The 26,925-nt window shown below is 39.8% G+C and overlaps 2 protein-coding genes across 3 annotated transcripts in view; both read right to left on the bottom strand.

Moving 5' to 3' along the window:
• glo1 (glyoxalase 1) overlaps window positions 1-672 on the bottom strand; it is an 18,046-nt gene extending 17,374 nt beyond the window's left edge. Inside the window, exon 1 of the mRNA XM_037697613.1 lies at window positions 541-672. Within this exon, the coding sequence (XP_037553541.1) occupies window positions 541-609 (69 nt within the window). The 5' untranslated portion in view covers window positions 610-672. The remainder of the gene's footprint in view (window positions 1-540) is intronic.
• A 1,219-nt stretch (window positions 673-1,891) lies between these two features.
• Window positions 1,892-26,925, bottom strand: part of eprs1 (glutamyl-prolyl-tRNA synthetase 1) — a 41,990-nt gene continuing 16,956 nt past the window's right edge. For both annotated transcript variants that reach the window (XM_037691166.1, XM_037691174.1), the window contains exons 13-35: window positions 20,115-20,225; window positions 16,986-17,122; window positions 16,697-16,904; window positions 16,387-16,499; window positions 16,164-16,281; window positions 15,128-15,319; window positions 14,879-15,043; window positions 14,371-14,616; window positions 13,506-13,748; window positions 13,167-13,397; window positions 11,396-11,658; window positions 7,254-7,305; window positions 6,959-7,168; window positions 6,327-6,399; window positions 6,115-6,194; window positions 5,937-6,038; window positions 5,672-5,827; window positions 4,847-5,044; window positions 4,529-4,702; window positions 4,215-4,375; window positions 2,486-2,564; window positions 2,338-2,402; window positions 1,892-2,186 (exon numbers count right to left, since the gene is read on the bottom strand). In XM_037691166.1, the coding sequence (XP_037547094.1) occupies window positions 2,036-2,186; window positions 2,338-2,402; window positions 2,486-2,564; window positions 4,215-4,375; window positions 4,529-4,702; window positions 4,847-5,044; window positions 5,672-5,827; window positions 5,937-6,038; window positions 6,115-6,194; window positions 6,327-6,399; window positions 6,959-7,168; window positions 7,254-7,305; window positions 11,396-11,658; window positions 13,167-13,397; window positions 13,506-13,748; window positions 14,371-14,616; window positions 14,879-15,043; window positions 15,128-15,319; window positions 16,164-16,281; window positions 16,387-16,499; window positions 16,697-16,904; window positions 16,986-17,122; window positions 20,115-20,225 (3,528 nt within the window). In that variant the 3' untranslated portion in view covers window positions 1,892-2,035. The remainder of the gene's footprint in view (window positions 2,187-2,337; window positions 2,403-2,485; window positions 2,565-4,214; window positions 4,376-4,528; window positions 4,703-4,846; window positions 5,045-5,671; window positions 5,828-5,936; window positions 6,039-6,114; window positions 6,195-6,326; window positions 6,400-6,958; window positions 7,169-7,253; window positions 7,306-11,395; window positions 11,659-13,166; window positions 13,398-13,505; window positions 13,749-14,370; window positions 14,617-14,878; window positions 15,044-15,127; window positions 15,320-16,163; window positions 16,282-16,386; window positions 16,500-16,696; window positions 16,905-16,985; window positions 17,123-20,114; window positions 20,226-26,925) is intronic.

Below are 26,925 nucleotides of genomic sequence, written 5' to 3'. Positions count from 1 at the left end.
CTGGGAAACGGTATTACACATTGATTAAATTTATTGTAGCTATTCCACTCAGCTGCATGTGCCTCCATCACAAAAGACAAGTCTCCATCCTTTGCCGTGTTGTTTTCTCCACATGCAGGGACTTGTCTGTATTTGGCTGGATAGTCGAATAAATGTGCAAAGACGCTAAAATAAATTTAATAAATGTGTAATTTCGTTTCCCAGCCAACCCAGTTAACCTGCTGCACAGCCGCTGTGGTTCAACTGCAACCTCCTCCAGCAAACACAAACTCTCTGCGTAAGAAGACAAGTCTCTACGACTTCACGCACGATTTTAACGTTTAGCCACTTATTAGCAAAGTTAGCCTAAATCAAACTAAGATAAATATTGTCCCGTTTGGGTAGAAATGCGTTTACATATTTTCGCCAGTTTTAGGAATGTGTCCGATAAGGGACGAACTGTAGGTTGACCTGCGGGAGAAGTCGAAGTTGGGTTTTCTTTGAGTTTTGTTCCCGTCTGGTGTTTATCTCAACACAATTTAAAACAAACACTTAGGTTACCTTAGTTAGAGGGTTTCCATCTTTACAAACTGCTGCCGCTGCCTCGTCCGACAGGCCTTTCTCGCTCATTTTTAACTAAAAAAAACGTTTAGGGCAGGACGGCACCTTTACGAGACTGACAGCTCAGACCGGAAAAGGAAATCAGCTACGGAAGTTTTAAACGATACCACTTCCAGTTTTAGATTTTCAAAATAAATGTCTGCGATAAGACGAAAACATTTATTTATTACTTTTTAATTTGACTTGCCTGTAAAGCACTTTGGTCAGCTTTTGTTGTTTTTGTGCTATATAAATAAATTGACATGAACCTTACAATCTCCCCTCGACTGTGGAATGTGTTGCCTCCGACTTTGATTCTTTTAAAAAGCAGCAGAAAACATTTGTTCAGATTGGCTTTTAGTTTTATTTTGTCTTATGTCATAGTGTGTTTTCTTTCCATCTGTTTTATCTTTTGTGTTTTTATGTCACATTCTGTAAAGCACTTTGTGGTTTCTGACCTGTAAAAGGTGCTATATAAATAAAATTTACTTACTTAAAATACTGATTTCTGGATTGTGACCACTCTTTCCTAGAACACGTCCCACTGAAATATTAAATTTATCCCCAGACAATAACTAAATTCTGAATTTGCATAGTTATATTGTTTAAAGTGATGTAAAAGGGGAACTGCAGGCAGAAGTTAACATTTTAAATAACTATGAATTGCATTTTATAATGTGCAGATATGACTTGCAGTAATTCTGTAAAATTACAGACCATCCTGGATCACCAGAGGAGTTCATGTGAACATGTCAGGAGTCAAAAGCATTTTCAAATACCAACTCGTCGGCACACGCTGTAGTTCGCCATGTTAACGGTTTTATTATACACAGGCAGGAAAGTTCTTGACAGGAGGCTACATTACTGACTCAACTATAAAAGTGCCTTACTACAGTTATACATTATGAAGATGCAGGAGAGCATTATAAACCACATAATGTAAACCAGACAAACACAAAATGTAACTGTTACAATCCCATTGCAAGCCTGAGCATCCAGTTTGTGAGGCAGTTCAGCTCCATGTGAGAGAAATAGTGGCAGGCAAACAGTACTGTCCCACAGTAACTAATACAGGAAATATTAGAAAAATCCTTTAGTAGTGTTTTCCAGATATATAAAAAGCCTAAACTCACCTTATTTATATATTTATATATATAACAAAAAAAACAAAGCTAATATATTTACGATAGATATTAGAAATTACCATTTCTGTTTAGGCAGAGACAAACTGCATTTGGAGCAAAATCTGCTATTTAAGGGCAGATAACGGACCGTAAAATAATTCAAAGTTTAGATATCTCTAGTAAATTCATTTCAATCATTATACAATAGTGCCAACATAAAAAATAAAATAAAATAAAAAGTTCCTACTGGAGCCCACAAGTCAGTCACCTTTTTATCTTAAACACCTACATAAGATTAGGAATCAGACAATGATGTCTCAGAAGGCAGGTCTTTAATAACTGCGTCCAAACAGAGTGTAATACTGTGCAGGCTCCTTGCCGCTGACACACATCTGACCAGGCTGCAGGGTCTTCAGTGGGGAAAAGGGGATGCAGAGACTCTTGGCTCCCATAGATGGAGCTCCAGGCTCCAGATCCTGGTCCCTACAGGAGGGAAAAAGCACATTGTTACTGTGGTTAACATGTTCCTGTTAAGAGAAAAAAAGTTAAACTGCTGAAATGGTCTTCCAAATAGCTGATGTAAAAATTTGGGCAACTTCCATTCCAAATATCTCGTCCGTTAGGAGGGACGTACCTGGTGGTGATTTTCTTGATCCAGTCCTCGCACTCGATTTGACCACAGAATGGGATCTGAACAATCTATCAAGCAAAACAAATGTGTCATTGATTGTTTCCTCTGCTGAGGAAGGCGGGGTAATGTCAGCGTCAGTTTGGTAACTCACTTTGCCTTGGTCCAAGTCTTTCTGGAAGTCTTCCATCGTGTCTGCGGCCACCATGTGACTCTTCAGGTCATCTGAAGCTCTGACAAACACACAAAGACTTTCTCATCAAGTATCTTTATAGAAAGATATTAATAATTTTTAATTTTCTTATTTAGGGTTCTTATTAGGGCTGGGTAATATCTTGATATTTAAAAAATATTGAGATAATTTTATATGCGATATTAGATGGGACTATATCGTCTATATCGATATTTCTACGTTGAGTTATGATTAGACTTGAAAATCTGTATAGTTCTTTTTCTCCTGTCTGCGCCAACTGCACGTGACCCCTCCTTCTCCCTTACTGAATACAAACAACCCAGCCCCTCACCCACATGCACTCCCCCCGCTTCGTGTTTCTCAAGGTGGGTGGAAGTTTAACACAACAAGTAAACGGCACAGGATGTCGAAGAGCAGCTTAGCTGCTGAGCAAAAAGAAAAACAATGGCTGTTATTTGGAGATGGTTTGGATTTAAATTGTCAGATGAGCAGCAGAAAAATGTTTTTGTAGACAAAGCTGAAAACAAGTCCTGACAAAAGGTCAGCCCTACGATTCTTTTTCACCATTTAAAACAGCGTTATGAGTGGAGTATGAAGCATATGTGTAACTGCAGCTCTGACTTCAGCCTCCTTCCCTGAAACAAACCACGGTACAGAACTCATTTAGCCGTGCTGTGCCTTATGAGGGGAACAGTGAGAGGTAGCGTGATATTAATAAATCTGTGGCTTGTATCACTAAAGACATGGTCCCACCCATCTTGTTCCACAGTTGAGACTGGGACCGTGTCTTTAGTGAAATAAGCCACTGCTTTATTAATGACGTGCTACCTCTCTCTGTTCGTCTCAAAAGGCACAGCACGGCTAAATGAGTTCTGTACTGTGGTTTGTTTCAGGGAAGGAGGCTGAAGTCAGTCGGAGCTGCAGCTGCAGTTCACACACTTACTAACGTCGTGAAGGTGACGCAGCTGAAGAGGCTTATTATTTAAAATATGTAAATAGTTCATTTATTAGACATTTATTTTGTATAGTTACACCAGTTTGTTAATAAATGTGCCTGTGTGACAATTGGGACAAAGCTTAGATTCAGAAATATATATTTGTTATTACTTTATGTAAATAATTATTTTTTTTAGATATTTATAGTATATCGCCATTCATCTTAAAAGATCGAGATATTCATTTTGGTCCATATCGCCCAGCCCTAGTTCTTATTATTATAATATTGTCCTTTTTTTTAATTAACTTTTCTTTAACCAGGTAAATCTCATTGCGATCACAGATCTCTTTTGGAAGGGAGGCCTGAAGGCAGCCCAACATGCATGTTTTTGGTCTGTGGGAGGAAACCAGAGTATCCAGAGAAAACCCACGCATGCACGGAGAGAAAATGCAAACTCCACACAGAAAGATGCCAGGTCCAACTGGGAATTGAACCCAGGGCCTTCTTGCTGTGAGGCAGCAGTGCTAAGCATTGAGCTGTCGTGCTTCTAATGCCACTTTGCCCCCAGCTGGTTGGCCAGTCATTTCTTTGTATAGTTTGTGTTAATATCCTTTATCCCACAGCAGGAGAATCAAACAGTTTTAACGTTTTATTCATCTCATCTCAAAGTCAACAACAGCTGATGCGCCGTTTGTCCTCATTTCTCCTTTAAGGTTCAGTGTTTCGTTCTGTTAGTGTAGTTGCATGTCTTACTTCTTGAACAAGCTGTTCTGGATGTCCTCCAACATGACGACCAGCTTCTTCTCCACTTCAGTCTCGGGGATCGTCACCTTTGCTCCTGAATCTCTCCTCACTGCGACACACTGCTTCTGCTGCATATCTTTGGGGCCCACTTCCAGACGGATCGGGACTCCCTGCGTGAGAGAAACATGACAAATCAAGCTAGTCCACCCTGATGCTTGTTGTGATCATTTTATTCCTGGCGAATGAGTAAATTTACCCTATAGTTAATTATTTATTCACAATAAAAACACCAACCACACAGTTATTAATAAAATATGAATGACCTTTAACTCCCAGTGGTTGAACTTCCACCCTGGGGAGTAGTTGTCTCGGACGTCAGTCTTCACCCTGATGCCAGCATCCAGCAGCCTGCATAAGTATTTAGAGCACTGGGCCAGCAGTGCCTCCTTCTCCTGTTCTGGCAGGGAAGCAGTGATTCCACATGGGATGATGACAACCTGTGAAAAGATGGAGAAAATATAATTATATTTACCCACTACTGCTGAGGCGATAAAGCCTAATGAACGCATCAAGTCAGCTCTGAAAAAAAAAAAACATTTCTGAGCCTCTTGCACTTGTTCTTTGAGCGTCTGATGGACTACCTGAAGGCAGGCCACTCTTGGAGGGAGCACAAGTCCCATGTTGTCTCCGTGGACCATGGTGAGGACACCGATGGTCCTGGTTGTGATGCCCCAAGAGTTCTGGAACGCCAGCTGCTTCTCACCGGGCTTCTTGGGATCCTCAAAAACAATCTCAAACATCCTGGAGAAGTTCTGACCCAGATGGTGGGATGTAGCACCCTGAGAAGGCAGAATCAAATTGATAAAAACTTTATTATTAGACAAAAGGAAATGATGCTGGCACAGAATATACATTATTGGTATAAAAATAAATAAATTCAATTTTAGACTGTAAAATATAATTGCAGTATGCCGTTTCAATGAGCTGAAAAAGTTAAAGAAACTTGTGCTCATCATCTATAGGCTGGAAAGTGATAAAAAAAGAGGCAGTAAAGTCTGGAATAAGTTCCTGCAGCTTTTTATAGAACTGCTGCTTCTTATTCAATGCTCCACACGCATCCCCTGTTCTTTCACAGATCACACATTCCTCCATGACATTTGAGAAAAGAAATGGCTCAGCTGTGCACCATACTTTCTTTTCATGTGCTACTCCTGGATTGTTTCGTCTTCCATGAGGATGTTATTCTGTTAGTAGGTGGCTTTTGGAAAGCTCCGTCAGCTGATCCTGCATGTGAACCACCGTCTCGTTGACATGGTTACTCGTCGGAACAGATGTTGAAATGTGCCGTTTTCAACATTTTTAAACACAGATTTGTTGAAGCATCACATTTTCAGATTTCTTGGTACTTAAAGCAGCGTCTACAGATTGGATCAGTTTTCCTGAATGAAGAGGACCAGAGTATTTACCTGAATGGCTCGACCACTGGCAGAGATGAACGCCTCCACGGTGGTTGTGTAATCTCCTCCTGCAAACTTCTCCTTCTCGGTCTTCCTGCCCTTTACCACAGGGATGGCCATGAGCTCCTCATACACCCTGGCATACAGATCCAGAATCTGCAGCACCTACAAAAGCAGAACCGTTTGTCTCAGAGCAGCTCAGCCACACCTTTGTCTGTCTCTTTATACAGAGTGGATGAAGACAGGCTCACAGGTGTTTTGTCAGATCTGTTACCTCCTCAGCTGCCTCCTCCTTTGTAGCGAAAGCTGTGTGCCCCTCCTGCCACAGAAACTCCCGAGTCCTCAAGAAGGGCTGAGGGTGTTTGAACTCCCATCTCTAAAAGGCAGCATTAGAGTTACAAGAGAGACAAAAAGTCAGCATGTAAAGGGTGAGGTGTGATGCATTTACTGACCACAACGTTGCACCACTGGTTAAGTTTGATTGGCAAGTCTCTGTGGGACTGGACCCATTTAGCATAGGCTGGATACATCACTGAAGACAACAAAAAAGAAACAAATCAGTAAAATTTAATTAATTGATTTATTCAACACATGCTACAGTTAAAAATGTTCAACGTTCTTTTTATGATCAGACTCCACCAAGAAGTCAGTTTTTTTTCCTGACCTGTCTCACTGGTGGGTCTGACAGCGATGGGCTCTGCCAGCTCAGTCTTTCCTGAGCGAGTCACCCAGGCAACCTGAAAACAGGAGACGCCACAACGATTGGAGTAATTAGATCATCATTTCTGGCTCTGAAGTTCTGCCCTGAGCTTGTGCATGTCTTTTAATGTTTTAAAGATAACCATCATTTTTCATTCATTCAACATTTATTTAGACATGTTAGTCCCACTGAGCCTCATGTGCAAGAGAGACCTGAATTTTAACAAAGAGTGATGACAACAATGGACAACAATAGACAATCAAACAGGATGCATACAAAAAAAAAGTTTTTTTTTTTTTTTTAATCATGCAGCTCTTCGTGTTTTGATCATCTCTAACCCTTTCCTGTAGAAAATCCCAAGTGGTTGATTTGACTTATGGAGGTACATTTTTACATACAACTAACTTAAACTTTACAGACGTTTAAACAATGCTTAAACAAGACAAAAAAAAAAAAAACCTGTATATGATTAAATTATTAAAGTTTAGAAGAATCCCATTTAGTCTCCTTACAACATGGTCTGCATGTGTTCTTATTGTCATGAAATGTTTACATTAATTCCCATTTATTTCATTTTTAGAAAAACAGTGATTTACCTCAGGAGCAAAGTCTGCAATGTGGGACTTCTCCTTCTCTAGGGCGGCCTGAGAGACAAACATGGGGAAGTAGCAGTTCTCCACACCCAGTTTCCTAATTTCTTTGTCAAAGAAGTCTTTAATAGCCTCCCAGATCGAGTAAGCCCAGGGCCGGAGCACATAACAGCCGCTCACATCGTAGTACTCAATCATCTCTGCTTTAGTGATGACCTGAAGGGGCAGACAAAAAAAAAAGCATTGCACAGCTTGAACATTATACACACAGAGGAAGGTATCTGGAGTGATGAACACTCACCTGAGAGTACCAGTCAGCAAGGTTCTCCTCTTTCTTAGCCTCCAAACCCAACCTGACGGGAGGCACAAAAGAGTTTGTGTGAGGCAAACCACAGTATAACAACAACCATATTAATAAATTAATGAATAGCAGTTACATATTTAACTTTAGCGCTGCATTAATTCAATTCTGCCCACTCAACAGGAAACAAAACAATATCAAGATGCAGCTCTTTCCACTTAATTTCTCTAACCAGGCGAGGAAGTTAAAAACTTCAAACTCAAAACATATAGTTATTCTTGAACAATTAATATTTGGACTGTTACATGGATATTTGAGGAACAAAAGTTATTTTCTGTACGGTTTGCATCTTCAAATCGAAAACAGAATATTCACATCATAAAATCCTTTTTTTTTAATCAGGTCCTCAAATGATTGTTTTAAGCTCATGCTAACATTCTCACCAATACATTGTTTAATAATTGTGATGAGCAGGTGACATCAACATCTTTATATAAAAAATTACTTATTAGTTTATTGTATTAGCATGCTGATATTAACTTATTAGCAGCCGTCATAAAACAATGAAGCTGATGGGAATGTCAGCGTGGATGGTCGTTCAGTAACATGCAGCTCAAAGTGGGATTCTGAGGTGCTGGTGGCGATAAAGGAATGTCAGCTGAAACTACGAGTGAGAAATGACCCCACTTTTTGACTTGTCACTCTTTTTAACTGAGCATTTGGAAACATTTGGTACAAAGTTCTACGGTCACAATAATAGACACTGACTGATCTAGGTGTTTGGGGACATATCGGTATCGTGATAATTGTCCCATTATGTGCAGATATAAACACTGGGAATGAGCTGTGTCCTTACTTGCAAATGGTGTAATTGTACAATGTATCCAGCAGAGGGCGCATGCGGACTACTTTCAAGTCATGGCCCTGCTGCACACCCAGCCGAAGCAGGGAACGACTAAATACTACGTAGGCCTGTCGCGATAAACAATAAATCAATTAATCGCATGATGAATGAAAATTATCGACCTCATTTTCATTTATCAGCTTCGTTTCTTCGTGTCTCTCCCTTTCTACTGAAGACATTTGGTGACAAAAGGCTCAACTCCGGTGCTCTTTACTGACCCCTCCTTTTCTCTTTAAAATCTGTTTTAACCATCCAAAATTGTGTTTTTGGATCCTCATCCTCTCTGGTGAACTTGATGTTGTTATCGACCGAGTTAATGTGTCTGGTGAACGCTTTTATTTCCTTGGCTTGGATTTTGACCCAAGTGTCATCCACATAACGGAACCAATGGCTTGGCGTTGTTCCCTCATAGGTGTTACGGTCGCTCAGTAGTGTAGTTATTTTTTCCCGGTAATCAGAAGTGTTGAGGACTACTGTGCATCTTCCTTTATCAGCTGGTAAAATGGTGATGTTTTGGTCCTGGCTGAGTGATGTTACAGCTTTCCTTTCCTGTGGTGTGAGGTTTGAAGGAGGCGGTTAAACCAATAAACCAATAAACTGAAAAAGGAGAACAGCAGACGTAAAAACATTGTCATCCCTTATGTTGCTGGAGTATCAGAGAAATTCAGAAGGATCTTCAACAAACACAAGATCCCAGTACATTTCAAACCCAGCAGGACTCTCAGACAGAGGCTGGTCCACCCTAAGGACAAAACACCCATACACAAACAGAGTGGTGTAGTGTATGCGGTCCAGTGCAGCGAGGACTGTCCAGACCTCTACATTGGAGAAACTAAACAGCCTCTTCACAGACGCATGGCTCAGCACAGGAGATCCACCTCCACAGGACAAGACTCAGCTGTTCACCTCCACCTCACAGATAAGGGACACTCTTTTGAAGACCAAAATGTGCTCATTTTGGACAGAGAACACAGATGGTTTGAGAGGGGGGTGAAGGAAGCAATTTATGTAAAAAGAGAAAAGCCGTCTCTTAACAGAGGAGGAGGCCTCAGATTCCACTTTCAAAAACCTATAATGCAACTTTAAAACAGATCCCCAGCCGGTTTTTCACACCTGATGGGAACAGAGGGGCCTCGTCAGTGAATTAGAGGAACAAAGACCTACTGTTTAGGTGTTTAGGTGTGAACTGCCAATCTACATATGTGTGTGTGTGTCTTATGTGTGTGTGTGTCTTATCTCACTCAGCCTTATAACCTGAATCCCTCACTCTCTGCTCTTTGAATTGAGAAAGCTCCTCGGATGAGGAGCGAAACGTCTTGTTACAAATAAAGTCCAGTTGTTTTTGTATTGAACGCTTTTTGAATTCATCATGTCCTGGATGACTGAGAATCTTCACCAGCATACTGATTTTTTTATTAAAAGCTTTGTGTGAAAAATGCTATGCTAGAGAGCTCAAACCATCGAGTGCACGCCATATCACCATGTCAGCCCATATCACGTCAAGGGCCTTCACTCCCATTTTTCTTAAAGACACCTGCTCAACTATCCATCCTTTGGTTCAAACAGCCTTATACTGCCATCACGTGGTCAAAAAAGGTACTACATGCAAAACAAATAATTATTAATAATTTAAATAATTTAATTAATATTAATAATAATTCTTCTAAAATTTTACAATTTTTGTTAAGTTTCAAACAATTTTACAGTTTATCGCAATAATTTCAGAGACTATTAATCGCCCAGCAAAATTTGTTATCGTGACAGGCCTAATACTGTGTAGCGTATTTTGCTGAATAAAGCATGGTTAAGTTTAATTTAACTGATCTGTAAAAAAAAAAAAATCAACAATAATAAATGATCGTTCATCCTCCGACACGCCTTCAGCTACGTACCTCTCAAGTAAGCAAGCTAACGTTTAGATAACCTAGCATAGGCTACTGCCTTGGAAAACTTTATCCAGAACAATAAATCTAATGTAGATGTAAATATATCTATATATCAGTGTTAGTAACGTTATCTTTGTCATCCTCAATTAAATGTGTTGTTTGTCTGGAATGAAACAAAAAAGAAAGAAAGCCACTGCAGTCAATATTAATTAGACCTTCACACTTGACAGCCTATGGTGAATAGTGGACGAAAATGGAAACGTATGTTAGGAAGACTATTAAGACTTCACGTATTAAAGCAGGTTTAACGGTAACTGTTTACTTAGATTATTGGTGGTGGACAAAGCTCAAAAAAGTTCAGCCAGTATATCGGTTATCGACATTAGCCTTCCCCTCCCAATATCGGTATCAGTGATAGCCAAAATTTCCATATTGGTAGGACTCTACTGAAAAGTGGATAAACTTGCAGTCAGAATCTAATTATAAATAAAATAGCTGACCAAAACACACTGTAAGGAGCAACTTTGGACAAAACTTACACATGCTCAGTAATAATTCTATAATAACTCATCATCAGGACCTTATGAAAAAAAAAATGTAACGCCATGTTACTAAGAGTAAATGTCACGTGAAAACCTGAATCTATAGGATTATTTTTATAGATATTTCACTGTGAACCAATCAGAGTGACAATGTCATGAGCTATGCCTGGGCTAAGAAAATAAACACAGTAAGCAGTGCAGAGACAACGCCTGAAATGGCGAGGGGGACGGCAGCCAACAAGCAAGAATAGTGCAGACAAAAACCACATCAACCACTCGGACTCACCAATGTGAACATAAAAACTCTTCTTCAGTCTAAAGCCCAGCAGCGAGCCGAACAAATGATCCATCTTCTGCGTCCACATCAACGCTCTCAAGAACAGTTGTGCATTGACACCACTTCAGCTAAACTTCAGGGATTATTCAACTTATTAGCTGCTGGCAAACACGCGGACCTTTCAACCCTTTTCAGGTTTTACTCAAACGAAATGTTTCAAACTGAGAAAGAGGTGATTTATGGGCAGTGAAATTCAGATAATTTTAGTAAACGCTCAGAACAAACAGCTGTAATGTAGTCGTCTTCTGCAAAGTAGCCATAACACACCCAACAATCTACTGAACAGTGATGGAACAGGACAAACCTGCACTTGGTGATGCAAAAAGCAGAACAACATTTTGTTCCTCAATATTTATTAATATTCACCGGTAACAACTCTCCAGTTTAAAACACAACATCTGCTGATGTGAAGCTATGGTCATTGTTTAGACGTGCTCTTCCAGCTCTCCTCCCACCAGTCGTCAGCCTCTCACCGTGTCTGTTTCTTTGGGCCTTGACCCTCTCCTGAGCCTCCTGCTCCTCCTGATGACTCCTTGCCATGACCAGCTTTGTCCCCTTTACTTTTCTTTCCTCCTCCTCCTCCCTGTTTCTCAGACTTGTTCTCCCTCTCCTTGCGGTTTTTGTCCTCTCCTCCAGTGGCTCCAGCAGCACTCACTGGTTTGTAGTCCCCTCCAGTGACAGACTTGTACTTGCTCTTCAGCTCCAGCAGAGTTTTCACAGCTTCATCCACCTGCTCCTGAAACAGGACGTTATTTTCTCTGCATTAGTTGCTGTTAAACAGTTTCCACATCAAACATCCACATAATTAACTGCAGTGAGGCCCGTGTGTGAACAGATCAGCAGATGTTCTTAACACCTTCTGTCTGGGCTGCTGTGCATTGATTGTGTGAATGCTTAACTATTGTGATCCTGTTTACATTTATTATTACGTATTCCTGGCATTACTTTATCTATTCCGTACGTTTTTCGGCGTAATTCTTGTCCGGCAGTTTTCAAGCTACTTGAACAAATCATATCAAAACGTTCAGCTCTTTCAGGACAATCCTGCTATGACTTGTGGTTCCACTTTAGCTTTTTGTAATATTTAGCCTTTTTCTGCCATTTTTTCTCTCATAGAAAATGAATTGAGTTAATTTTACATCCTTAAAATCTTTAGATCTGTTTATAACCTTTCACTGCTCCTCTCACATTTTGTTCTGCTTCAGCTTCTTTCAGCTTGTGCAAAGATAAATATTTCTTCAGCTACTTTCAGCTAATTCCAGCTGTTTTTGCTCCTTTCAGATTCTTTCTGCAATCTACAACAATGTTGTGCTTCTTCTAACTTCTTTCTGCTAATTTCAGCTTGTTATGCTCTTTTCAGCTTACTTCTGAAAGCTTCAACTTTTTTTTTTTACCATTTCAGCTATTACTGGTATATAGCTGTTTTTATGCTAATTGAAGCTTTTTCAGCCAACTCCACATTTTTGTACACATTTCAACTGTTTTCAGCCTAATTCATTAAAAATGTACTCTCTCCACTTCATTCTTGTAATTTCAGCTTCTTTTTGCCTTTTTAGCTACTTTACAGCAGTTCTTTTTTTTTATTTCAGCTTTTTACTGATAATTTCCACTTACCCTATTTGTGCTAATTTTTGCTTCTTTCAGCCTAATTGGGCAAACGTGTTCTTTCTGCTTTCTTATGCTAATTTGAGCTTATTCTACCTATTCAGCTACCTTTTTAGCTCATTTGAAATGTTTTAAGATAACTTCAAGCATTTTGTGGTAATTTCTGCTACTTTCAGCCTAATTAACTTATTTCTGCTTATATCAGCTTGTTATGCTCCTTTCAGCTTTTTTTGCTCTTTCATCTACTATTTAACCGTTTTATGCTAATTTTAGCTTTTCCAGCTAATTCCTCATTTTTGGAGCTCATTTTAGCTCTTTCCGCATCTTTGTGGTAGTTTAAGCTTATTTCTGCATTTTCATCTACTATTCAGCTTTTTTTTTGTGTGTGAATTTCAGCCTTTTTTATTTATATATTTTTTTGTGCTATCTTCTTATTTAAGCCTAATTCAGCAAATATGTGTTCTTTGAAAGAACACATTCTTTCTGTTTTCTTTTGCTAATTCTTTGTTCTTCCATTTCAGCATTTTTTTTGTTTTAGCTAATTCAACTGTTTTTCAGCAAGTTCTACAATAAGCATTCACACTGCATTTTCACAGGACATGCAATTTCACTACTTACAATTTGTGATTTGATCCTTACCTTGGCAGCTTTCTCAGCCTTCAGCTTCCTCACCAGCTCCCCCTGCTGGGCCACCTGTGAGAAGAGTTCTTGAGCCTGCGGAGTGGAGCTGCACTGAGCAGAGTCGGTGCTGGACTGGGTCTGTGCAGGACTAGCTGGAGCCGGTACACCAGGCTTGTAGTCCTGACCAGTCTGCTGTTTGTACTCTGCCTTCAGAGCCAGCAGCTGCTTCACTGCAGCATCTACCTGATCCTGAAAAACAGAATGCACGAAGAACATTTGGTTAAAGCACAAATGGAAAGTGATTAACTACTGGATGCTACAAACACCAAATCAAACAAGAAAACAGCTAAAACTTACTTTAGGGGCTTTTTGAGCCTTCAGTTTCCTGACCACCTCTCCCTGTTCAGCTACCTTCTCATAAAGACCAGAGGCAGCAGATACAACAGGGGCAGGACTGTTCTGAACTGGGGCAGGACTCTTCTGAACTGGGGCAGGGGTCTTCTGAACCGGAGCTGCTCCAGGTTTGTACTCCTGGCCCGTGACCTGTTTGTACTCTGCTTTCAGAGCAAGCAGCTGTTTCACAGCAGCATCGACCTGGTCCTAAGACAAACAAGAAAACTATTAATTTAAAAATACTTTTGTATTCACATGAGCAGGACATTTTGTAATGGGGTGTCCCAAAAATCACTACCAAAAGCAAGACAGTTCAGTTTCACAATAAAAGAAAATACAATTTAAAAAATCCTTGTTTTCACGATCAGACAAAAACTTACCAGAGCTAATTTTCATCACATTAGTTCAGTCTTAAAACGCTGTTATTGTCTTCCCCAAAAGGATTAAAACGTTTCAAAGTGTTTTGTGTCGGCTGTCCCAGATTTACAGCAACATCACTTTATACATTCAAAAAAGTTAAGTCAGGTCATCTGAACAGTTTATTTTTGTTGAAACGCTTCGTCTTTCATCCAAAGGACTTCATCAGTCCAAGGAGCCACAACAAACTCAGTCTTATAAATAGTACCTTCACATAGTGGGTCAACCAGTTTGATGATAAATATTACTTTATAAATAAATCCACCCATGTTATGGGATAAGAAAATCTATATACTTTAAATTTTCACATGAACAATGTGTTCTTAAAGCACACTTCTAACTTTTGGCAAGTTTGAATAAGCCGTTTAATTAACAGGAAAGTGTTTTAATTTACAACACAGTGCCAGAATACCTTGGGGGCTTTTTCAGACTTCAGTTTCCTCACGACCTCCCCCTGTTGTGCAACACGCTCATACAGGCCAGAAGAAGAAGAAGAAGAAGGAGGAGGAGATGAAGAGGGGGGAAGGGAGGAGGTCACAGTGGAAGGAGCTGAGGAAGGAGCAGGCGCGACCATCCCTGGCTTGTAATCCTGACCAGTGAGCGTTTTAAACTCCGCCTTGAGAGCGAGGAGCTGTTTCACCGCAGCATCAATCTGGTCCTGGTGCCAGTGACAAATCATTTTATTGTTTTACTAAGAAATGGAGAACGACTGTTCGACGGTGGGATTATTCATGCAGGGATGGAGCAGAAGATGACAAGGCAAGTGACTTTTGTTGCAAGACGGGACAAAAAACAATGTGGAAGATGAGCAGAAAAATCTGTCATTCCAACAAACAAACAAACAAACAAACGACCACGTCTCTCAGGGGATCACACAAACTGATGTGAACATGAGCATGCACTGTATAAATATCCTGTACCTTAGGCGCTTTCTCTGCTTTCATTTTCCTGACCAGCTCACCCTGCTGAGTAACACAAGTGTATGGACATAAGGCGGTGTCAGATGAAGGGGCTGGTGTGGCTGATAAAGTGGGGGGAGCCATTCCCGGTTTGTAGTCTACACCCGTCTGCTGCTTAAATTGAGCCTGCAAGAGGCAAATAGATAAATAAGGCACATATTTCTACATGTATTTTAATATTTTCAGCTTATTTAGCTGGAGGTGATGTACCTTTAGAGAAAGCAGCTGCTGAACAGCTTTATCCACTTCTTCCTTGGGAGCCTTGGCAGCCTTCAGGTTGCGGACAGCTTCTCCTTGTGCTCCAATGCTCGACAACAGATCATTTGCTGAGACAGAGGCCGGAGCTGGGGCCGGAGCTGGAGCCGGAGCCGGAGCTGGAGCAGCTTTGGTACTGGTGGTAGGCTAAGATACAGAAGAAAAGCAAGAAAATAATGTGTAATTTTTCATTGTTTTATTTGGGTCAAAACAGCTCATTTTATGTAGGTGATCTGATCACTACGGGACAGGTCAAACTAAAAGTGTATGTGTTCACACCTGGTAGTAAAACTTGTACCCTGACGTGTTCTGCGTGACCACTGGTGATTAAGTTTACTGAGCGTTTACTACCAATTGTCACACAATCAATATCATTATTCCAACCAACAATCTGGTTTTGAAACAGGTTTGTTGAATACATTTATTTTAATTACAATTAACTGAATAAGCTCAACAGACAATGGGAGAGAAGAGTAAAAGATTTGTGACGCTGCAGAACACTGTTAGTAAAAAAAACAAAAAAAACAAGCTGAAGCTTTTTAAGCTCTGCAATTCCAGAGTTTAGGTGAAAACAATGAAAAATAAGAAAAGATTAAGGCCTTAGGAGATATTTACCATTTCTTCCACTCCTTCACTGATTTCATGTTTGTAATTTCCAGATATCATTAAAGCCATGACTGAAGCCTTTAATCCTCGTTTCTGAGTTAGCTTTAGCTTTTACCAGCTTTGGAGTTACTGGTTAGACCAGTTTGTGATTTCCTCCTCGTACCCAGTAATGCCCCCAAATACTGTTAATACATTTAATTTCAGTTTAAATGGTAAAACTATTTGCACCACGCCGTATCAAATGTAAATCTAGTCAAAGCTTTAAATGGGAAATATTGTGTGGCTGATATATAAACTTTAACTCGACGTACAGATAAACCTGAGAGTTGACAAATAGTTTTAAAGCTATCTGCATGTTTGTTTTTGCTCTTCCAGCCAAACTTACGGCGCTGCTGGAGGCCTGACTCTTGCTTTTGTCCTTGGATCCAGCAGTCGGCATCTCCTTGGTGTGACCATCAGGAATATAAAACAGGACACAAGGACTCTCCTTGCAGCTGTTCGGACTGAAGACAATGACACAGTTAAGCATCAACAGAGGGACAACAATCAAAGACTGCAGAGACATCGATGTAGCTGAGCTGAGATGATTAAAGCTTTTTTCCCTTCACCTGATTGGCTCGTAGGGCTGGTCGCAGATGTAGAAGCCCCGCCTCTGGAGCTGAATGATGTCCCCTTTCTTCAGGCTCTTCAGACAGGGATCCCCGAGCATCTTCTCCTCTGACTGGGAATAACACAATCACAACATGTTATTTAAACTATAATAATAATAATAATTTCTCACAAAAATGCTCCAGGTGGCGTTTGGTTCAAAATTAATTCAGAAAAACTGAAAATCTATTATTCTGAACCCAACACAGTTCATTCAGGATTCATGAGATAGATGCAGCATGACAGGTCCACACAGATCATGGTGCTCACCTTACTGTTCTTATTTATGTACTCCTTGAAGTCGTCATCTTTGGTAATGACGGCTTTAGAGATGAGTGGCTGGTAATTGACGCAGATGGTGGGCAGCAGGGGGGCCTTCTCTGTCTCAGCCAGCCATGTGATCTTTGTCGTCTTCTTGAAATCTTTGTTGTCCAGGTTCAGGCGAGCCTCCATGGACACAATCTTATCGTCAGCTCCTCTGTGGGCAAGAATGTGACGAGATGAGAAGCTGGATAGAAGAACGCTGACTGAAGTTTAACGATCAGCTGATTTAACGTACTTGTTGATCTTGGTGATGATCAGATTTCCCCAGTTGATGAACGTGACGATCTCTCCCTCTTTGAAAGTCTCGGCGTCGGCTCCCTCAACCAGAACTCTAGGTCCATACCAAACCTCCTTCATCCCAACCTCTGCGTTCTGAACACAGAGATACCAGTGATGGTGGCAACGTTCATAACGATTACTGACATAAATCAATGCTGCAGTCTCTACGTCACAAGATTTCATACCAGAGGAGCAAAAAATACACATTTCCCTTAAACAAGGCACAGCCTGAATGAGACTACAACAGTTCTTTCACATCAACAATCCTGTTCTGGACGTACGTGTTAAAAGGGAGTTGTTTCTTTCCACCGTTTCCAGTGTGCTTACTCAGAATAGGAAACTCCGGTGCTGCAAGGAAGATCCAGCACCATCTGCTGCTTCTTTAGCCTGTTATCACTAAGTGACATGACAAAACGCCTGAATAAATGTACCCAGAGGAATTTAAATACTGTTCTTGAACCTTTTGGAGTAAATTCAAAAACTTGGTCTCTCTATAAACACTCTGAATTTTAGTACTAGATATTGTAACTATAACTAGTACATATTTATTGAAGTTGAAACACACAAAGATCATAATTTCTTATCTGAAATTGTTTATGTTTATGCACATGGAGGGATGGACTAAAAAAATATGGAGGCTGCAGCATAAAGTTTTACCTATGAGCAGTTCAAAGTACGTAACAATAGCACCATAAATTATTATTCTGGACATATTTTTATGAGAGTATGTCCATGCATATTTCAAAGAGTCTAAATGGAGTCCAACATGTCCACACAGTTGGACACCAACATCATAAAGCTGCAACTCCTGAATGATTCAGCATACAGTCATCAGTGAGGGCTCTAATGCAAGGTAAGAACTACAGGAATCACATTCTACATCCAGATTTACTGTCTGCATGATTAAAACATACAATAAATTATGAACAAATAGTAAGGATGCATGCAGCAATAAACACGTAAATACAGTAAGTGTTGCGTGTCTTTACATGTGGACACCCACATGTAAAGAGTGTGGGTGTTCCTGGTCAGAACACAGACGTTTGGTCGATATTATTGACTCTGGAGAGACCATAGGTCGACCCAGTTGGTCAAATGAAGTGTCAATCAAAAGAGGAGGGTCTAAACTGCCATTTTGATAATGTGGTATTTAAATTAGAAGTGGCTGGTAAAGCGTAGCAGCTGTTTATTTATTATTATTTATTAACCTTTATTGAACCAGGCAAATCCCATTGAGATCACAGATCTCTTTTGCAATGGAGGCCTGGGCCTGAAGGCAGACTAACATGCATGTTTTTGGTCTGTGGGAGGAAACGGGAGTACCCAGAGAAAACCCACGCAAGCACGAGAAGAACATGCAAACTCCACACAGAAAGACCCCAGGTCCAACTGGGGATTGAACCCAGGACCTTCTTGCTGTGAGGCAGCAGTGCTAACCACTGAGCCAGCATGCTGTTTAAAGAAGAACGAAGTCACAATGGTCCATAGGCAGGCTGGTGCCAGTTAACAGGCTATTAGATAACGAACTAATTGGTATTATATAATAAATGTGAACATTGCTGTGCATTGACCTAAGATGACTCTTGTTGTAAACTGGTGCTATATAAATTAAATGAATTAAAATATTATTATTATTATATATTGACCATCCACTCATCTTATTCTATTTACTTTCTGTCCTAAAAATCATGTTAATATTGGCCTTTTTTCTTAAATAATCCATTACTGGATGCTTGAATATGTGTAGCCATAACCAAGCAGGGGCATGTGTGAGCGGCACAGTGTTGCTGTGTAGACAGTTAAGTGTCAAACACGTGGCCTGATGCATGAAGATGCAGCTGCTGCAACATCCAGCTCACTGCAGCGCACCATTTATTTATTTTAGGGGAGAATTTTCTTCTATATGCGTTTTAAATAAAGTTCTTCTGAATGTTATTTACAAAATGTGCATTTAGGTTAAGTGACTTTGGTCATTATTTGTTTTATTAATCATTTTATTTTGATCAGATTTAAAAAAAAAACTTTAAAAAAAAGAGACACTAATATGAATTAGTTTGTAATTAATTTGACAGTAAGACTGTAAAGGTCAATTAAAACAAGAACAAACAGATTTAAAGGCAGTTTTTATCCCACAGCAGTTACTCATCTTAAAGCCCAAAGCAGAGCCCGAACATAAACTAAATGAGCTGTTTGAACTGAAAATGTGGCTCTGCTTGTTCTTGACTTTTTAAAATGTGTGTGTGAGTGTGTGTGTGTGTGTGTGGGGGGGGTTAATCAATTTTATTTACTTTTATGGTTATTTTATGTATTGTAATATTAGTTGATTTCTGAAAGTTTTTACTCAATTTTAAGCATGATACATTGACTGGATGGCACTTTTGAATTTCACTGTGTGTGGAATTGACAGTAACTATTAATTAATTCAATATCGGCCATTGGCTAATATGATTCCTCAAGAAAAGCATCAGCAAAAGAAATACTCTTATTAATCAATTTCTGATTTAAATAATGCAGGCTTATACTGTTCCACACCGTTCTCAAGGTTGTGGTGGAAAAGGTTACACGAATAAAACCTAACAAAAATATTAGAAGACTTTCAGAAAGTGTGAAGAACTACCGGTACTGATCAAAATTGTTTTCAAAATAACAAATGAGTCTGACTCTTAAATAAAACTGAAAGCAGCTGATAACTTTTTAAAATTATATTCTGAATATAACAATGCATCCTGATCCAACCCTGTGTTAAATACAATAAATATTTGTCTGATGGTCAACATTTTTTACCCCAGAAAGAAAACAATGAGCTTTAGGCTATCTAAACCACATGAATATATTATTTTGGACACTAAATATCACCAGTAAGTTTCTTTCGGCTGCTCTTTTCTGCAGGGAGCAGATTCACATGAAAGATTTGTTAACCATTTTACACTGGATGCCCTTCCTGATGCAACCTAGGCTCAAACCTGCAACCTCAGGATTACAAGAATGACCATCGAGCTACTGTAGCCCCCCAGACAGACCATCATCAGTAATTACTCAAAAAAAAAAAAAAAAAAAAAAAAATTAGGCAGTAAAACCCACTAACCTTAGGATGTTTGGCCACTTCGTTCATCTCCTCTGTTGCCTCTGAGATGGAAACTGGAACCACGTAGGAGCTGGACAGAGCAGTGTACCTGGGAGCTACTGGATCAATAACCTAACACACAGAAAAAAAGACACATACAGGTTTATAAAAAACACACACACACACAGAAACAGTCTTGTATAAATATCTACCCATATCAAAATTTAGCAATGAAAGGACAAAGCAGGAAATGGTGGAGATTATAGTATATTTGAAAATAAACTCAAAGGAAAACCTGTTTAAAAAACAGCCCAGCTCAGAAAGTGATAACTCAGGAATGTAAGCAACATAAAATAAACCAAGCTGATCTCATGAATGAGTCATGTTTATTTGCAGGTCAAGAGCACAAGCTTTTCTTCAGCTGCTAATTCAGTCACCTTCCACTTCCACTATTTTACCAGCCAGCCTCCACAATAATGGCTGAAGGATGAGACATTAAACAACAGGTATATAAAACCCAGGGAGGGAAATGTTGAACACACACAGCATGTAATTTGCAGGAAAATCTCTTCATAATTATATGCTGTGTTTAACACAGGCTCAAGTAGAAGCAGATGTACCAAAACTGAATCATCATGGGAATCAATTCATTTGTTTCTTTGGATTTTTGGGGTTTCCAATTAAGGGTGGGCAAAACATCAAATGTACTCAATGTGTTGTGCACTGATCCATATGAGATATCTTAAATGGCTCCACGACAACCATAATTTCCACTGTAATGTTTTTAGCCATACGCATCTGATTTACTGGGAGATTTTTTTTTCCAACTCTCATGATGTTCCACTAAATGCAGACGGCAAACTACTTCATTAATTAAGAAAACTCCAGCAAATTCTCCTGCAGGCACGTTTGTGAATCAGAGGGACAGAAGCAGGGGAACAAAAGCCCAACAAGAGTTATTAAGCATTCAGAGATGGTGAATTCATATATGAAACAAGTGCATCATCATTTGATAGAAGCTTGATTTTTGTAAAGAAGATGTTCGAGCAAATGCGGTTTGCATTTTGGTGTTGAGAGATCCAAGGCAACAGATTTTCCAAATTTGGGACATTTATGAAAGTCAGCTCATCTCCATCTATAACCTTCTGAGAGGAGGAAGAGAAGTTGGACATGGTGTGTGATGAATCTGTTGTGGGAGCTGCACAGCTGAGAGACTCGATGAGATATTCAGATGCAGTACAGGGAATAGTACCAAAAGATAAAATGGCTGTCGAGAACTTTCCCTTCTATGTAGAAGAAATGAAGTACCGGTAATGTATCAAAGGATGGACGATTGTTAAAAATATCATCATCTAATGTGAAATCATTCAGGCACTCTGTAAACTACCTTGTTTGGTTCTTGCCGTCTTGTAGCCTGCATAAAAATTTATTTGGAACAAAGTTCATTATTCTTTTACATAATTTTCTTAAACTCCTGTGTTATGTGCCTGGGGCACATTGGCCTTATTATGGTTTCCTTTGGACAGGTTTTGGTTTGGCTAATCAGCCTTTAATTGTTTTGGGCTGTGGCCTTTTTTGCCCGCCCATAAATACGTTGGTTTCAGGGCGCTCACTCTCTCAGACTCCCTCTGTTTTTGAACCTCTCAAACTCCCACATTTTTTGGACCTCTGAGCCGCTCTTTTTGGGCCTCCTTGTTTGGACCTTTTTCTTGGCTGCCCTGGGTTTTCTGGGGCCCTTGTGTTTTTCTCTCTTGTCCTGGAGCTAGGGCCTGCAGCCGGCGGCATCAGCCACCAAAGGTAATTTTTGTTAACTTTTTTTGTATGGTTTTTTGTAGTAATTCTGTCCTGGTGGGACCGGTAGTCTTGTTTTCACACCTTCTTTTGTAATAGGTGTTTTTTTTAGTTTTTTTTGTAGATTTAGTCTGGTATCAGCAGCGGCTTCGACGGCCCTATATAGGGTTGACCCGCTGCTGTACCATTTTGTTTGGTTTGGCCGGCTCACCAGGTCCACCATTAAGTTAATACTTTGGGGTTTTGTGTTTCTTGGGTGAACATGGGAATTGGGGGTTCATAATAATCTTTTTTTCTCAGGAAGCAGCAGCCTTTTTAATAAATTAAATGTTTGAACCTCCATATTTGTGTCCCGTGGCCTCCTTAATGTGTTATGTTCATGGTGGACGTAACATCCTGCTATTTGTTTTAAACACGAGTGGCCTAAAATGACAGTTTCTCTTACAAAAATGTAGCATTTATTTAATGGGCTGTTGATTTACAGTAATCACTGGTCATTCAACACGTCAAGTGTTTGGCTCTTTGTACCCTAATCCTGAAAGGTTCAACATACTCCATCCGAAACTCAACAGTCAACTCGCGAGAAACAGGCGCAGAGCACTTGGGAAACCCCTCCAGCTGCTGTTTACGTCACCACACGGGTTTCTTCCTGCTAGAGTCTCCACGCTTTTCCTGCGTCTGCCATTCGGCCACAAATCTATCATGAAGAGAGAGCCACACTTTTCAGTAGATAGACTCCTCCATACACAAAGTCTGCATGATCTCCATCCAGGAGTTGTTGGACATTTGACTAATTTAGTGTGTTTGAAGAGTCGTACAGCTGAATGTCGGAGCACATTTCCAAAATGAACACGCCCACAAACTTCTGACCAATCGCACAATCCTTGGTGAATACGCACGTGAGAAAAGGTTGGAGTCGGGCGAAGCTACTCTGAGAACAAAATGACTATTTTCATGAAGCAATTTTGTCAATGAAAGACGATTTTGCTGCTTTGGACAGAGTATGCAGGGTCCTTGAATCAGCAATGGTCATTTAGTTAGTTTTGTGTTTTGTTGTTATTAATTTATTCTGAATTCTGGCTTGTCCAACCATTGAGATGATGTGTGATTATGAGTCAGAATGATTTGTGATTTCTTTTTAAACACCAACGACTGCTTCTTTTTATATAGACAGCCACTCACTCTTTCCTTCTGCTTTTTAAACTGCGATGCCCGTCTGCATCTTAAATTTGTCTTTGGAACTAGGCAGGTGAAATGTCACGTCTGGGTCGTTTATTTGTTTTTAACGGGGAACGAGAATCACAGGACCCTGGTCTGTGAGTCAAAAGTTGACCACAGCAACGTAGAGCTGAATTAAATAATAATAAAAACATTGTGAAGTATTAAGCATTGAGATAAAACTCCAAAATATTGCAGAATTAGTTTTAGGTCATATCATACATAATGCTAAGTTCAAATAGCTATTCAGCAAATTCACAGTAAAACAAGTGAAAGCTCATATCAGATAATCCAACCAGACCAATAAAAATAATTATCCAACTTGGACAGAATTTACTAACAGAGCTTATTAGTACTGTAATGTGAATTTCTAAAATGAAATGTGCAAAGATGTGCATTTTTCACAGAAATGACAAGATGAGAAAAAAATAAAAGGGTGGAGTCTCAAAAGCTCAGGATCAAAGACGAAGGTTGAGAAAAGATGAAGACGACATGAAGAGGAAAATGATTAACTGGGATAAATATTTTGGTTTTACATGTCGAATTATGTCAATATCCTGAGAATATTCTCATCTGTTTTTGCAAAAACTTGAAAAACAAAGAACTCCACCTCAGTTGTGCATTACTGATTCTCACTTAAGAACGAGGGGGAAAAATGCATTATTTTCTGAAAAACTTTTGATCCCTGTTCATTTTTAAATATTTATTTGGCTGGTAAAATACTGCAGGCGGGGCTGTTGGTGGGCTTTAAGCACGTGGCAGAAGCAGGATGGGTCAGAAAGAGGAAGAGGAGGAGGTGGCGGAGAAGTACCTTCAGACAGCTAACTGGCAGCTTGGAAACAGAAGAGTGAGATGCTGTTGAATGTCAGGTACAAGGAGGGAGGAACAGAGTGAGGATAGAAGTAAAGACATTTACACAGAATGGACTCTTCTGTTTTTCTCCTGGACCTGTTTTAAAAAGTCCTGCTGTTGCTCAAGTCAAAAGATCACTCTGTTCTCTTGCTGAAGGGGTTGATGTTTTACCAACAACATAACCAGAAGAAAATGGTAAAGTAAAATACTTCTTAGATGCAACCAAAGCAGTTTACACACAAAAAACGAAGGGAAAAAAGTGAAGTGGAAAGTGAAATAATAATAGAGCAAAATAAGCAAAAGAAAACAAAACATTTCAATGAAAAGAAATGTCAAAACTGTTCAAAGCTAAAGCACACTGCATCCCAAATTTAGAAACCAATTTCTGTCTCATTTTCAAACTCAAGCCCAAGAAGCTGCTACATTCGCTGCGTCTTTCTATAAAAACACTTTCTGATAAGTGGGAAAGCCTCCGATCTCTCAAAATTAAAGAAATACGAGTGCACCCGTAATTTAGAGGCTTTATTGCTGGCCACCATGAAAAGCAGGTGAACATGTAATTAGTTGTGTCTGCATGCATGTTTGGACAAAAGTATTCATTAGATGAACATTTTTAATTAATCATCCTTTGGAGTCAACCAGAACCAAAATGGCAATCTTACCTTAGAAAGCACAACAAATGATCTAGCTCTTTCTTTCATTTATTTATTTTATATGGATTTTGAGCCAAATATGGTGTGGTAGTAGCTGAGAATCATCCTCAACACATACTCCGAGTGCTAACAGGTCACGCTAAATATTGAGTTTGAACCTTAGGCATACAAGGCAGCCAGCGATACACATACAGCATCTCTGAGGATTGCTAGTTTAAGTACAACACGGTAAAGCATTGTTACTTTTGCCGCAGACGCTGGTGAAAATGCATACAGTATTTTAACACTGAATTAATCGTATAGAAATGTAAAATTACTGAACTGACCCCCCAAAAATAAGTTGATCTTGCACACATTCCATTTTCCTTTAATCTCAGTCGGACTATATTTATTGTGACAAAAAAGAAAGCTCTTCAGTCTCCACCTGAATCTGCCACTGCATATTTTACATCTACCACCCCTACAAAAGGCTGATATGATCAGCTGCACAAAACTGAGCTCATAACTTGTTTGTATAAAGTTTACGGGGCAGCTGTGGCTGAGTGGTTAGAGCGGTCATCCTTCAATGAGAGATTTGGGGGTTCGATTCCATCAGTGTCCAACATGTTGAAAAGTCCCTGAGCAAAACACTGAACCCCTCATGGCCTCCGATGTGTGTGGATGTGATCTAAAGCACTGTTTAGTCTCTAGAATGATTGGTTCAAGTGGCTTTGTAGAGATGTAGTAGAGTGCTGTATGAATGTGTGTGTGGTGGTAAATGAGGGCACAGATTGTGCTGTAAAGAGCTTTGAGTATCTTGACTAGATAGAAAGGCTCTATACAAGTACGGTCCATTTACTATTTAACGGTTATTTCACAGTTTAACCGGACTTTGGGATTGAGCAACAACTCCAAACAAAGAAAACCACAGAAGGAACATTGGTGTCCAGACAAAATTGGGTGCAAAAAACAAAGCTGGTGAATGAGACAACAGGCTGGCCTGAGGTCACAGAAGAGGCAAACAAAAGACAGAAAAAAAAAAGAGGATGTAAAAGAAAATTAACAACAAAGACTGAGCCATGCTGGTACAGGTCTGTGGGACTTAAGGCTCCAGTATCCTCAGGCGTACGTCAGTCCGCGGAGGTCCACGCGTACCGGATTAGAGTCGAAGCGGACGCCCGCAGGGCATGTCCGTGCAAAGCTCATTTTTTTACGACTGCGTATGCGTACTTGGTGTCGCACAATAAACTGCCCGGCGATGGACTGTTTTGTGTGCGACACCAATGTATTAAAAATTCCCCTTCTTCATCCCTGGTCTGGTTTAATGGCCTTTTCTTTTGTTTATTTTCCAAGAGGCAAGCAATCGCTTCCTCCTCGTCCATGACTGAAATGCTGAGAAATGAAGGAATTTGTCATGAGCGAATTAAAATCATGTCCAGCATGGCTGCGGGAGGATCTGGTGGGCTGGTCTGATGTGTGGGTGGGCTGGTCTGATGTGTGGGCTGCAGGGCCTGCGCTGCCCGTTTTTTTATTTTTTAGAACTTTGTATTACAACATATAAACACAGAACACCACTGGGGCTGCCAGCTCTCGGTTGTTGTTTTTTTTTGCGACCTGTCAATCAATTCAGTAGGCGTGTCAGCAAATGACCAATTGGCAAACTCAATTTGTCCCGAAGGTAAACGCCCCTTGCCAGCAGAGCTGACTGCAGCCGCTCAGGGTGGACACTCGAGCATGAAGTCTCAACCCTCTGCGGACCGCGCACGTCGAGTCCGCGCAGAAAAATGTCCGTGCGAGTAAACTGGAGCCTTTATTTGAAAATCACAGATTTCAGCCTGCCAGCTCACTCAAGATTTATTTATCCAGTATAGTTATAATCTGTGGTTGTTGTGGGAAAACAGATTATTTCCCATAACACTACTAAACTAATTTTACTGAAATAAATGTCCATACATTTCAAAAGAACAGATAAGACAAAGACGTACTTTAAAGAACAGTGTTAAAGCTTAGTGTCTCTGCATTAGATGTAGGTACTCAATGTTAGTTTTTAAATCAGTTAAGTGGATGTTTAAATGCATAATTAGGACATTATGAAGACGGTTTTGTGGTTAGATTAGGAAGAATTAAAATCTTACTAGCTTCACAGATCTCTTTAAGTGGCCTCAACTTGGGAGGAATAGGATTAAATTTCAACTGGGATGATGAGCGTATTTCAAATGATGAGTGTATTTCAAAGCTTTCAGAGAATATTTCTTACATCTTAAAACAGCTACAATCTTAGTAGTTAACACAAATACTGGCATTTAAATCTTTATATCACAATTAGTTCTGTATTGAAT

This window comes from Nematolebias whitei, chromosome 2 (genome assembly GCF_014905685.2).
Source record: "Nematolebias whitei isolate Nwh7 chromosome 2, NemWhi1, whole genome shotgun sequence".
Lineage (NCBI taxonomy): Eukaryota > Metazoa > Chordata > Actinopteri > Cyprinodontiformes > Rivulidae > Nematolebias > Nematolebias whitei.
The sequence above is the reverse complement of the archived record's forward strand: the minus strand, read 5'-3'. Positions and strand labels throughout refer to the sequence as shown.